General features: G+C 42.8%; 1 protein-coding gene across 5 annotated transcripts in view; it reads left to right on the top strand.

Annotated features, from left to right (window-relative positions):
* The first annotated feature begins 726 nt into the window (after positions 1-726).
* The window catches only part of SS18 (SS18 subunit of BAF chromatin remodeling complex), a 43,603-nt gene continuing 30,191 nt past the window's right edge, over positions 727-14,138 (top strand). For 3 of the 5 annotated variants that reach the window (XM_040586779.1, XM_040586777.1, XM_040586775.1), the window contains exons 1-3: positions 1,795-1,968; positions 5,031-5,107; positions 6,433-6,517. In XM_040586779.1, coding sequence (XP_040442713.1) covers positions 1,900-1,968; positions 5,031-5,107; positions 6,433-6,517 — 231 coding nt within the window. In that variant the 5' untranslated portion in view covers positions 1,795-1,899. Of the gene's footprint in view, positions 777-1,794; positions 1,969-5,030; positions 5,108-5,610; positions 5,714-6,432; positions 6,518-14,138 lie in introns of those variants that run through there. The other 2 variants (XM_040586776.1, XM_040586778.1) reach the window with 2 other exon arrangements.

Here is a 14,138-nt window from a genome sequence, read left to right as displayed (position 1 = left end):
CCTACTAGTCAAAAAATGGACCCAGATACCATGGTGATGAACAGTTAGAAACACAAACGGCCTAATGGATATGCTGGCATCACTCCTCCTCCTTAGCATGACCTACAGTGCAAAGACTGGGCCAGAGACATTTTCTGGAAAGGAGAGCAAACCCGATTAGCATCACATCAGCTCAAGGTCCTATGTGATCTGAAGAGACAGGGCAGGAGCAGTGCCATTCTGGTAAAAAGAGAGCATCGGGCCCAGGTGGCAGGCCCTTGGACAGGGTGATGCTGTAGGAAAGCAAGAACAGCTTGGAGCCAGCAGCCTGGGAACTGGTTGTCGTGGGAAAAAAAGCATGGGGTGATGGGCAGTCACAGTAGATCCTAGCATAGCAGAGCCAGAAAGAGTAATCTTCATGAGGCTGGGGAAAGGAGCCAGCCTAGAAACAGTCTGAGGAGATGCCATGCCAGTAAGGAAGCAGCTGTACAAGTCACAGGGTGGCCATGGATGCCAGTGACAAATACGAGCTGTAACCAAAAGGGTCAGGGTTTGAGGGAAGAGCCGGGGACTTTAGCCAGCAACAGCTGAGAAAGAGAGCAAGCAATGCACCCAGTAAGGAGCAGGATTCACGTTTTGTGGTGCGGTGGTGTGTCACCAAGTAATGTGTCCCATCAGCCAGAGCAGCACATGCCCCTACCAACTGCAAGATACCATTTTATAGAAGGCCGCAGCTTTGAAAGGAGACAGGACTCACAGCCTGTAGCGCGGCACTGAGAAGCACCCATGCTGAGCAGGTGATATGCCCGGGGGGGGGGGGGGGGCGGGCGGGGAAGCAGGTTTAAAAAGCTTTAGTTGGGGATTTTCAACGTTACTGTACCATTAGTATTCTTTAAAGCTCTCATCCTTGCAAAGAATAGTCTTAAGACTTTGCAAACGTGTACATGAGGATCGGTGGTGACACCGTGGTGCCACCAGCGGCCGCACTGAAAAAAACCCCAGGTTGCTTTTAGCACTTTCAGCGTCTATAATTTATTTGAAGTGGCAGCAGTAACTCCTTCTCTTTGCTCCTCTTCACCCTCACGACAGGGAAACAGCGGCCGCCGAGGTCAGCCGGGAGAGCCGCCCCACGCCAGCCAGCGGGGGTCGGACGGCCGCTCCCCTTCAGCTTTTTTTCCTCACGGCGTCTTTCCACCCACCTGCCGGCGCTGGCAGCGCGGCACCGCAGACGGCGAAAGCATCACGACGGTTTGCAGCGGGCCCGCCACCGCCAGCTCCCCTCACGGACAAGCCCCGTGTTGCCACGCCGAACCCCCGCGGCCCCGCCGGGGGAGCGCAAGCCGCCGCCAGGCCCTCCCGGCGCTTCGCGGAGGTGCCTCCCCCCGCCCCGCACACCCGCCGAAGCGCGCTGCCCGGCTGCAACCAACTGCGGCAGCGAGCAGAGGGGGGAGGAGAGCGCGCCGCGCGGCACAGCCAGAGCGCGTCCCCCGTAACGTGCGCACCACAGCGCTCCCATCCCCCCGCCGGCCGTACCACTTCGCTGCCCGTCCGGCTCTGAGGCGCGTTCGGCAGGAACGTACCAACGCCGCGAAGGGAAAGGGGTCGCCGAGAAGGACGCGTGATAAGGGAAGGTCGTGTTCAAACGACGCAGCGCCGACTCTCGGTCCCGTTGTTTTAGCGGAGCGGTGGGAAGCGGCCGCGGCCTCATCGGGGCTCCCCCGCGCCGCGAGAAAGGGGGAGGAGCCGCCGGTTCTCCTTAACCCTTCCCCGGCGGGACGGGGATGGGCCGTCCCACAGGGTACCCGTCCCCGCCCTCCGCGCGCAACGTTCTTCCCGGATCGCTGCTGCCTCCCGCCGCTGCTGGTTCCGCGGGGCGCGTGAGCGGGCGGCGGGGGCGGACCCTCCTGGTAGCGGCCCGACATGTCGGTGGCGTTCGCGGCCCCGAGGCAGCGGGGGAAGGGCGAGATCACGCCGGCCGCCATCCAGAAGGTGAGGGGGAGAGGAGAGGGAGGAGGGTCCGGGCCCGGCCCCGGGGGCTGCAGCTGTTTCCTGCCGTCGGGCCGCGCGGGGAAGGGGTGGCGGTGCCCCGGAGGGCCCAGGCCCTGGCGGGGGGGGGCGGCCGGGCCGCGCTCGTCGCGCTCGGGACACGGCCTGGCGAGGGCGGCCGGCAGGGCGCTGCCTCTCTGCACTTCGGCACTTGTTCGGGGGTCCCGGGGTCGGGCAGCGCCGTTCGCGTCGGGCCGCGGGGGTGGGGGCGGCCAGTGTCCCAGGGCTCCCCTCGCCCCGGCTGTACTGAGCGCTCCCGGGGCCGCGGCCGTGACTTAACCCGTAAGGACTCGGCCTGGCCCCGCGGGGAGACGGAGGAGACGAGTAACTCCGTGCTGTGAGGGGTGCCTGAAAGTCGGGCTTGAGTCGGGTTCTCGCTAAACCCTGTATGTGGGGCCCTGCCTCCGCAGCGTGAGCCGCGACTACAGCTCCCAGACTCGGTCGGCCAAGTAGTAAGGCTCCCCCCCTAAACCTGAAATGTTTTTAAAGTAGAACGTTATGGTCGGAGCCAATGACAGCTGCTCCGGACGACTCCATTTAAGCTGTTGTGGGAGGGAGCAAGTTGACTCGCTGAAGCAATCCCAAGAAAAGCGTATGTAGGATTTCTGATCATCAACGGCAGAAGCAAAGGTGCATGTTCAGGTTCACTGGTAACTTGGTGGTGTTTAAAAACTTAAGATTTGCACAGTTATCAGGGTAAATAGCCATGAATCAAAACAGATTTCAGGCTCCGTGTCTAGAAGCCTTTTGGGTAGATACAGCTAACCTGATATAGTAGAGAATTCATCTCAACAAGGTAGGTGTTGCAGAGCCCCAAAGTTGTAATGGAGACCTATGGGGTACTGCAGCAGAAGTCAGTGCTTGAGAAGTGTAGGTGGAAAAATACATACCCACTGGGTGGAAAGCTGCCTAAAGTTAGTCAGTGGAGACTTCAGGTCACTGGGGTACATATGGAGAACGCAGACAATTAAACTTTTCTAGTGCTATATATAGACAAGCCGTTAATTTGGTGGGGGTGTGCCGGCAAAATCCTAGTATAGCTAAAGCTGAAGAATCCTTTGTAACGTATGTAAGCTGTCAGAAGCCCTGGAGGTGTCTTCATCCACCTGGAAACCAAATTCTCTTTTGATGGTAGGTGTTTATAACTTGTTCAAAGAACTGTTTCAGTTTTCTATCAGTAGCTGCTCAATCAAATTTATATAAACCATCACCTGCAGCCCTGTCTAGGGGACAGTGGTATTCCCTCTTCTTTGCTTTTCTCTTGCCCATAGCGTTCCTTTCCTCCCACCCCCCAGAGGTCCAGCTTGCGTGGTTACAGTGAAGAATGTAACCATGTAATTACCAGTTTCAAGGTCCACCTGTCTGCTAAGCCTGAAGTGTCTGCTGCCTTCCATTGGAAGGTGGGAGACATTCTGAGGAGAACCTTGATTCGAGGCTTCATATGCAAGTGCTGTATTAGACTTTGGTATCAAAGGTATTAGTTCATTTTTTCTTATGTGTTTCTGGTGAAAATGGCCACTGTGATTTTTATACAACTTCATGTCAGTACGTGTGAAATGTGTTTGTCTAGCAGTGTGTTTGTGATCCTTTTCAGAGCATGCACCTACAGTTCTGCCTAGTTTCTGTGGCTAAGACAGTAACTCAGAATACTGCAGTTCTGCCTCTGTTTAGTGCTTAGTGACAGTGTTTCGAGATCCAGTAGTTTCAGCCAAAATAATTGTTCGGGGATTGTTCTAGTCAGTTCTGATGAATTACTGGTTTGACTTCAGGAGGACTTGGCTGCTTGGCCATGGATAGGAGTCATGAGTGGACTGTGTGCTGTTCCTGATTCTATACCCTTTTCACAGTAGAGACGGATTAGTCAGACTAAAATAAAATAAAAAAAATAGTCACTACTTTCCCCCCCACTCCTCTTTAGAATTTGTTTAGTTTGGATTCCTAGGGAAATGAAGGTGATGCAATGACACTGTTGGTGCTTTCCTTGTAGAAGCATGATGAACATTGTTGCTAGTCTCAGCCATATGTGGAAGAAGGAAAGAGCCTGATTCAGAGGTGGTTAAGATCCTATTAGTTTTGTGAAATTCAGCAGCTGGGTAAAGGGATCTAAACTAGTTTTCCACTGAGAGGAAGAAGAGAGGTAAATCAATGCAGAATTTTCCATTTGGCAGTAAATTTTCCATTTAGTTCAGTTGACTTGGGTAACTTTGCTGGTAGCTCAGGTTAGCTGTGGTTCTGCTGCCTCCTGTGTGATCGGAGTGTGGGAAGAGTGGTTAAAAAAACACAAGTGTGGGGGATATGCAGCTCAAGGAAACCAGGCTTTATTTTTTTTCCTGTTTATGGAGTTTGGAACACCTTGAATTTGTGAGCATTTTGTAGAAAGCCATGAAATGTGCTTTTCCCTGTGATTTTAAGACTGCTTCCTCTTTTGTCGGAATATTAATTGACACATCTATTTTGCCCGTTATACAGAATATTTATAAAATGCAGTTTAATTAGAGGTTCTTGATGTAAATATGGCCTAGCTTTCCAGTGCATTTCCTTAAAACAAACCTGTCTGGTAAGCTTAGCTTCTATCAATAACAATCTCAATGCCTTTTACTATTAAATTTATGAATAGTTGCAGGCTTTAGAAGGGGAAGGGAAACTTGGGTCATAAATTTTTAAGTAAAATTTTTGGTAGAGATCAAATGAAGAAATGCAAAACTTTGAAAACTTCCTAAGACCTTGGCGCAGAACAAGCATAGGTATTTGGGAGGCTTCATGAATGTGGCTTTAATAGTGATATGAAACCCTTAAACAGAAAGCTGTAAAACTAGTTGGAGGGGGGAAACGGGAGCAGAAGAATGTTCCGTGAATAACTGGTTAAAGTAGAACCTTCTGGAATACTGCCACTCTTTTGTTGTTGGTTTTTAAAAACTCTGAGAAGAGGAGCAAGACTCAAACTTACCTTCAGTTTCTTTCCACAGAGAACATGAAACTTACTCCAAACTTCTTTATCGTTTCAGATGCTGGATGAAAATAACCATCTTATTCAGTGTATAATGGACTATCAGAACAAAGGAAAGACGTCTGAATGCTCTCAGTAAGACATTAATCCAAATCTACTGTGGACTGGGTGAATTTCCATCTAGAGCACCTGGTTTAGCTTACCTTGTAGGAGAACTGTGCTGTGAAGAACAGAAAAGTGTTGCTACAGATACTGCACTTACAGTTTATGGGTTTTTTTCTTTGCCATATGACTATCACTTCTGTCACTGAAATGGTACAACTTGCCTACTGTAAGGTGATACCATGATGATGACGCTTGTAAAAATAGAGACTGTATAACCAACATTTTTTCCTCTGCATCATGATTATACCTTGGGAAAGAGGTAGTTTTCTTCTCACACCTTTCAAAATCATGTAGGAGTGGACCTTTCTTCTTTCTGACAGCATGTTTGAAAACTACCTGCTTGCCACTTGCCCAGGAACAAACAGGCTTGTTCTAAAAGTTTGGCTTGCCAGAATATCCCATGTGGACTTCCTGTCTGGTGGGGTCTCTGAAGAGTGATCAGAGTGATCCAAGAACTGTGGAAGGAGTGAAGTATTAAGGAGTATTATCTTCTCGTTACTCTTTTCTGGCATGTGATGATCATGGTACCCTTGTAACCAGACAAATAAGGAGTCACGTGGCAGATGGGACATCACAGTATGGCTCAAGTCCCTTACTAAGAGAGCTGGTAGTATGGGAGGAGGAGGAGGGTCAAAAATAGCAGGTATTCTTGCTTTAGGGGTATGCATTTATGGTAGCATAGTTACTGTATTAAGCTCTTTACAAGCCTGTAGTTATGTATTCATAATCTGTTCCTGCTTTCAAGGTTATCTTTGTGACTGTGGGCTAGGTGTTGAGACTCTGGAATGTGGTTCTGTAGCAGACAAACCATTCCATAGCAAACTTCCAAAGCTCAGGGTCTTGGTTAAATGTTTACACTGTTTTGGGTCACAATTCACATGTATTTATGGTATTTTGTATTTGGGGACATAATAGAAGGAGCTCTCTTTCCCTAGTGTTTGTGATGGAAATTACACCAGCCAGCCACACATGCTCTGTATGTCTTTTGGTGACTTATTTGGGGCAGGAAGTGAAATAGGGGAGAGCAGTGTTGCGCAGCTTTAGATTTGTCGTAGCAAGACAGAAGTTGTACAGAAGATAAAGGCACAGATTTGATGGACACATGGGGAAAGATTGGGTAATAGATAAGTGTGAGGGGGGAAAAAGGCTTAGGATTCCTAATAATGGCACTCTTCTAAGCCTCTTGAATCTTGTTTTACATAAGTAACTTTCTTTACATGTGTAGAATTAAACTAAATTGTGATGTTACTGTATTTGTGACTGAAGATCTGTTTCGCTTTTCTTTATCTTGATAGATACCAGCAGATGCTGCATACGAACTTGGTTTACCTAGCCACAATAGCTGACTCCAACCAGAACATGCAGTCCCTACTACCAGCAGTAAGTAGCAAATAGTGGAAAAATAGGGAATAGATGTCATTTGGGTTTCTGTAGGGGGGGAAAAACCCCCAGAACCAAACAAGTGTTTGAGGTAACAACCAAACATTTAGACTCTGATGTACTGTACGGTGAATACATGATACAGTGTCTGTTCATGCTGTATTTGGAGTAATCTCACTGCTTAGGTTTTGCTCAAAATCTGACTTGTCTAACTAAAAACTGTTACTCTGAATTAAATGTGCACTGTACAGATCGTCTGGCCTGCCTCATAGATAATCTTAGATTTATTTTTTTGTTCTCAACTGAGATCTCTAGTGGTGTGGCTGTTAGCTGCTACAGCAGTACTCTGTTTTTCCTCTTGTTAGTGAAAGGTGGGAGTGTGGGAGATTTAAAACTTGTTAATTTTTTTTTTCTGGAATATCATCCATTCTTTTGCTTCTGGAATGAAGTTGGATAAATCTTTGCCTGCTTTTCTGTGCTTTATCTGAGTCTCATTCTCTCCCTCTCGTCTGTATTGGAAAGCACCCTTTTTTAAGGTGTATAATAATAATAGGCAAGAAATAAGGTTGCACAGGCTTAACTTGAAATACTGCATTTCTTGGGTAATAATAGCTATCTTTTAAAAAAAAATCTGGGAGTTTTCTGAACCTGTATTCCTGAACTCTGTATTTTAGAAGATGCCTCAAATTTTCCCCCCTTGTCTGTTGTTTATGGAGCAGTAAGGAAAGATACAACAAATGTTAAAAATAGCCTGCTGTCTGTTTGCTTTTTCTGTTAATCAGAAATCTTGGGGAGTTCATTGTGAGTAACACTAGGAAGTTCTTTGTTTTTTGGTAATAAGATTTTCTTGAATTGATACAGTCTTGATTAATTTCTGTAATATGAAGCTAAGAAGAATGTCCATAAAACAGCCATTCCTAGATACTAGTTTTCACCAACTGAAATTGAATTACTTTTTCTTTGGTCTCTGGAGAAGAGTTCTCCAATCATTACTACTAGCAAAGCATCCTTTCAAGTTGGTATCTAGAGGACTATAGAAGCAGTGCTTCATTATGTCCAACCTGTTGTGCCTGTAGAGCTTCTCTTTTTATAAATCCATTCTTGTAGCTGAGGGGGAGGGAGAGGAACCTTTAAGAGAACTGTGTGTATTACTCAACTAATACGTTTTTGGAGGCTTAATTCATATCCTGGTTCTGATGACAACTGGAGATGAATTTGGCCTTATCCTAGACCCTGGTGAAAAGCCCTGTTCTTAAAGTTGAATGTGGTGACATTCTCTTGTTAAAAGGGAGATAGGGTTGGGAAAGACTTTCAGATCGGGACTGGAGTGCGTTTCTGATCTTGAATGTAAGCAATATTCCACAGTAGTGAGAACATGGCATACTGTGGTTTTGTTTGCGGGTGAGGAGGGAGTCCCCTTTGGGCAACTGAGGTGGGGAATAAAAAGGTAACCTTGTTTTTTCTTAAAAAATAATATAAAAGATGAAATTTAGGTGTTCAGTCTTACCTAAGTGTAGGTATCAAAGCTGACCTACCAAGTAAAATCTTTGAAGATTTGCCTGAAATTTGGTAACACAATCAGATAAAATTACTTTTTATTGTGGTTTTTAGAAAAAGATTCTTCAAATTCTGTTTTCCTAACAAATTCTAGCCAGAATAATTTGGAAACATGACCTACTGCTTTTTTCAGTGCAAGATAAACTACTTCAGACTTCCTTTACTGGCTTTCTGTTTAAGAACTGAGGAGGCTCAAGTTGACTTGGAAGTATTATGTTTCTGTTCACCACGCTTTGGTGTCAGCTGTTGAACAGTCCTGGTAAATTCAAGGGTTGTGGGTGGCAACAGTTAAATATGGAGCAAGATACTGTGTATGCAAACATCTATTAATTGTAATAGTAAATTACACCAATTATGATACTACCATTGCAGTAGTTTCCCACATAACTTAGGAGGGCTTGAATCTGGATAGCTTCTTTTTTGTTTAAATTTTACCTTGTTTTTATTTTAACTGGGTAATTATACTCTTGAGAAATGTCACAAATTAAAGCACTTTATAACAAGTAATAGTTATGTGATAAAATGAGGCTGAAAAAAGAATACTGCTGTTAAGATAGCATTCACACTGAAAAAAAGAGCTAAATGATCAGGTTCATTGTAGTTCTTGGTATAAGCTAAAATGACTTGAACCTCATAATAACTTTGATGTATCCTCTCACAATACTCCTGAGATTTAGTGCTTCGTGTTGGGGAAAAATGCTTGTAGTCACCTTTTGTGCCTCTGTCCACATCTTGTACAATGTGCTGTTCTAATCAAATGACTGCACATCCTTTCTGAAAGTATGGTATTGCCTGCAGAGAACAAGATAAATCTCATACTAAAAAAAAGTATAGTGAACCAACAGCGTAGAAACATTTCTCTGCACTATAAAGGGGACCTGAAAGTAAGGAAAAGATGAAGCAAACATTGCAAGGTGTGGGCGAAGAGAACTAATGAGACTTGGAAACTCCAGTGTCATAACAAAGGTCCTGTTACTGAGGAGTGTATAGAGTATTAAAGTATGATTTCTGGAGTAAGACACCTTCCTTCACAGAAGACAAAAGAAGTGCAAGGTTAATGTCCTTGAGTCAACCAGTCTTTTCTCAGTCACGTGAACAGCAGCGTTATTAAGGGCAGGGCTATTTTGAAGTGTCTTTCCAGCTGGATGAGAGTGGCGGCTAAGTCCACGTGTGAAGTCGATGTGGCTTTTTGCTGCCTTTTTCCAGATTATGAGAGGTACTCTTTCTTGAACAGCAATTGAAAGTCTGTTTGTCTGTTTACTACCACCATATGGGATAAGCTAGCTTCCCAAAAAGGGCTTGTACAGTGAGGAACACAACACTGTTGCATTCTTTTGATTTTCATTGGTGCTGCTTTTGAGAGAGGCAAGAGCAAAGTATTAGTTGCCTTGAACTTGAGGTAAGATGCAAGTAAAGTTTGTTACTGGGACTTCCAAGAGAACCTCCAAAAAACTAGTAGTGAAGTATTGTGTGCTTGTGTTTCTAACATGGTAAATCTCAAAGTACAGAACAGCTATCTTTTCCTCCCAGACTTTCGTTTATTTGGTTTTTTTCTGAGAGATAGTGTTTTAGTGGCATTAAAAAGTCATTGCAAACTACTGAATATAACTCACCCCCCCTTTTCTACTGGGACATTTTCCTTCCCCTGTATGTCTTAATTTTGCTAGGTATTTATCAGAAAACAACCCATAACTATCACTGTTGAGAGAAGTAGAGGGCAACTTTTTTGTCCTGCACTGCAGTGTTACCATTTTGGCACTAGTTTGTAACAGGCAAATACTAAGGTCTGGAACATTTGTTTTCTTTTTCTTAAACACAGAAAAATTGATGTGTTTTTCCCAGATTTTTTATTACATAATGCAACTTGCCTTCTGCCAGCATGCAGAGCACTTGTTTTCAGTGTGCATTTCAAAAAGGTGACGAAAATTAATGCTAGTGATTATTACTCACTTCTATAATGTACCAGTTTGCTTTTATATTGAAAGTGCCAGTTTCTTTGGTAGCAAGCTAAACTCCGTATGTTTCTTGGAAGTGACTTCCAAGAAAACTTACTGTATCTGAATTGTAGAAAAATGCACACATTGCATTAAATTTTCTTAAGTTTGTAATATTGAAAAGGTTATTAATAAGTTTATTAATTAAAAGTGATTTTTTTTCCTTGCGTGAGATACTTCTCGCAAAACTATTGCTTTTTTGTAGGACTTGTGAAATCCCTTAATATATGCTGTTCCCAAACTTGTCACACAGACTAGCACAGAGTTTGTGCCATTTTAATTACAAACCACGTCTACGTAAAGTGGCGATTGCCTTTTTATGAACACCCAACATCAACAAACACTGAAATGCTGGTTACTTCCAAAGAAACTGCTTCAAGAGCCAGAACCATTAAACATTATTACTAGCACCCAACTAAAACTTTTCTTATCCTTACTGGGAGAAAGGGTTTTTTTTGTTTTGTTTTGGGGTGGTTTTTTTAAGTTGTGGAGTTGGGGTGGCTAAATAGGAGTCTTCAATGCGAGAATGGTTTTAATCGGTGGAAAGTCTCATAGGGTCTTAGATACACTGCAGTATTTCTCAAAGGGATAATGTTCAATCTATGGTTTTAATGTACTTGGAATGTGATTAGTTGTAGAAACAATTCGGAGTCTTATGAACTGAACAGTGTACTCTGATTTCAGTAGCCTTAATTTTGAACGTAAGTTGTCTGAAATATGTATGTTAATTGAATTATCTTGATGTTGGTTTTCTTGAAAAAGAACCAAAATGGAATCCAGATAAGAAAAATATGGCTCAGCTTTAATAGCTTAAAGTAAAATTTGCAAATAAAATTCCTTTTACTGAAGATAAGAGGAATCCTAAGTTGATAAAATTCTTACCCAGTTATGTACCAAATGCCTGGCAAAGTCTGATATCTGTGGTAGTATAGGAGAAAGTCTGTTCATGTTATCTGCTTTGCTGCTGATCACAGCTGGCATCGGTCTTTAAACCTCTGGCTTAATTCTGTGTATATTGAATGTTAGTGTGTTGATTAAATTAGTTTTAAAGCAGATATTATTCTGCATTAGCCTTTCAGAACACAGGTCCATGCCAAATTCAAGTTCAGCTATTTGTAAACTGAACTAATAGAAAACAGCAAAAGAATGGTTGAGTGTTTCCTGTCAAGAGGCAAGTGAGCTATTAGTCACAAGTGGAGCTTGGATTTTGAAGAATAATTGCTCTGATTAAATGTTTGTTGAACAGTTTTCAAATATCACGATTTCTAAAAAGTTTTACAAAGAGAAGCATTAGGTAGCAGATGTTTTGAGAAAGGGAGGAAAGATGTTGCATTTATACCTACTATATGCAAGTACACTCCAAGGAACTTGCCTGCTGCTCTTTAAATGAGAGGCAAGTAGAGCCACAGTGGTTGAGATGGGTGAAAGAAATTAAGCTTCACATCCCTGTACTGTTACTAGAAACTATCAAGTTAGTGCAAATCCATAACTGAAAAAAGGTAATTTATTTGTGCTTATATCCTCCCTGAACTACATAATTTCTGATATTATTCCTTCTTCCAACCCTTTGTACTCTACCTTTTGTATTTGTTGTGTTGATTCTGCATAGTGAAAAGTATTTCCTGTGTTTTGTGAGCAAGAAACCCATGGGGTAAGCCTCCTTTGGTAATAGTCTCTAGCCCCTAGTTAGTTAGGCTTTGTCATTAAAGAGCAGGGAGTGTGGGACATCTAGGTTCATGTTGTAGTACCACATTACTCTTAAGAATTCAGTGTTACCACTGTTAGCGATCTCAGAGACTCAGCACTTTGAACAAAATGGGAAATAAGACTTCTCCTGAAGTTGTACAGTATTATGGATCTGTTTGAGATGAGATTTAATTCTTTATTGCTGTTCAGTAGCCTAGTTCTTAGGTATGACTGCAATAACCAGTCATAAAAGCAATGCATTATGATCTAGCTGTGTAAGTGCTTACAGAGAGGTCTAGTGTGCCTGTATCACTTAATTGTCTTTTGCTCCAAGGCCAGCATGTGATCATCTGTATCTGTTTTCTTTCTTTGAGGCTTTTCGCAATACTTGACTTCTGATCTCTCAGTGAATAATCTGTCTACATGTACATTGTACGTAAAAATGTGGTTATGGGATATTAACCAGAAGAGAGCTAGTTTTATGAATAGCTACTCAGATTTTTATGGGGTTTTTTTTGGGTGGAGCATGAAAAAGCATATTCATTGCCTATACCAGGAAGCTGAAAAACTACTCATTATGGGGAGGAAATACTGTAAAATTGTCAGTAGTACAAGCTTTTTAGAAGACTTAAAGGCAAAGCAACCAGATTTGCTATGATTTAAGTTTTGTGGGTTGCTTCTCCCGTAGCCTATTTGTTGAATCTTTGTAACAACAGCAGTCCTTGCATCAATACGTTTCTTTTGGGGCTAACAGTGTCATCCCGCTTTAGCAAAAGAAAATTGTGTGCTGCATTTTTAAAAGAACTTTCAGGTTGTGTCGCATCAATTTATCCATGTATGCTATGGTTTTATAATAAAAATTGCTTTTCCAGGTTGTTTGTTTTGCTCCAGAGAGGCTTTTAAATGTTGGAAAGAAGTTTGGCAGTTGTTTGACAAGATTTCCCTTTGATAGTAATGATTGTGCTGACATAACCAGAGCTGTACTCTCATCAGCTGCAGTTCTGTTGTGTGATGTTTTAAAGTTACTGTATGATGAAACAGTTGGGAGAATCAGTCCAGATTAATTAGGTGGAATGGGGAATATTTTCATTCTGGATTAGTTCAGATTAACTGCAGGGCTATGTAAATGGCTGTGTTAGCACAACTGAAAGGGGGTACTGTTGGGAAGTGGAGAGCTGCTGGAGGCACCTTTACTCAGCCAGAAATTCCACAAAAAAAACAACCAATCCAAAAACCAAACTCAACACCCCCAATCCCACTCGAACCAAAACAACACCCCACCTCCTCACCCTGAATATGGGAATTTAAGTTGTTAGCATGTTAGGAGTGAATTTATGGACCAGTAGTGTACTCCACTTTAAATAAGAGGATCACTTTAACTTCTGTAAGCTACTTTGCATGTATTGCTAATCAGGTGTGTCCACATGGGGAGCTAGTGCACTGTACACAAAAAAACCCTACTTATTGCCTACTAATTTCTGTGGCTGGTTTAGAAATTAGTCAAAATAGCAGCCAGTTTGAATTAGGACTATGCTCTAAAGTATAATTCTTTCATACTTGAAGATGTGATTTGCTTCTCTGTAATACAGTATCTGCACAATAAATACCTATTTCGACCCTAGGCAGTTCGCCGAGAGCTGTACCAGGCAGTCTGGTAATGTAGATGCCGAGTCCTTCAGCCTGTATGGTTTTGCTGTTTCCCCAGTGAAATGCTCTCAGGGTTCTGTGGGATTCTTTTGCTTTAATTGAGTTTAGATAAGGCTGCCTAGCTGGATTAGAGATAAAATTTTTCTCTTGGGTTACTAAGTGCACGCAAAACCTGTAAATACTGGACCAGACATTAAACCATCTTAAAAGCCAAAGAGGCAGGAGGTAAACAGCTGTGAACAGAAAGCTCGTGCTTTTGAGGACAAACACAAACTGCGTTTTATGAGGGAGTTATGGACTACCTTTGAAGTTGTCTAGTTTCTATAGCTTGGTGTTCCCCAAGGTAATATCTGCAGTTAATGTATTCCTAGTCATTCAAAATAAAATCATCTGAATTTGCACCAGATTATTTAACTTTTGATTTAAATGATTTCTAGGTGCATTGAGAGTTCTGTGTAACTATTTTTTAAATATTAGAAGAGCTATTGCTATGTGGACATTAAGTATTTTAGGGTGAAATTTTCTGGTTGTTAAAATGATGCTAAAGGGTATTTTTACAGTGAAGTATTTTTATACAGAGATATATGCAGTTTGAAACAACTAAATATTCTGATTTCCTCTTTCAAAAAAGTGTTCAAGTATTATGCACTATTTTAACATTTTGTTCGAATGTGAAGTCAGAGTTTCTCAGACTTTTGAAGATACTGATGTAAGTTGAGATTTAGAAACTGGTTGCC

This window comes from Falco naumanni, chromosome 3 (assembly GCF_017639655.2).
Source record: "Falco naumanni isolate bFalNau1 chromosome 3, bFalNau1.pat, whole genome shotgun sequence".
NCBI classification, from domain to species: Eukaryota; Metazoa; Chordata; class Aves; order Falconiformes; family Falconidae; genus Falco; species Falco naumanni.
This window is presented reverse-complemented; position numbering and strand designations above follow the sequence as displayed.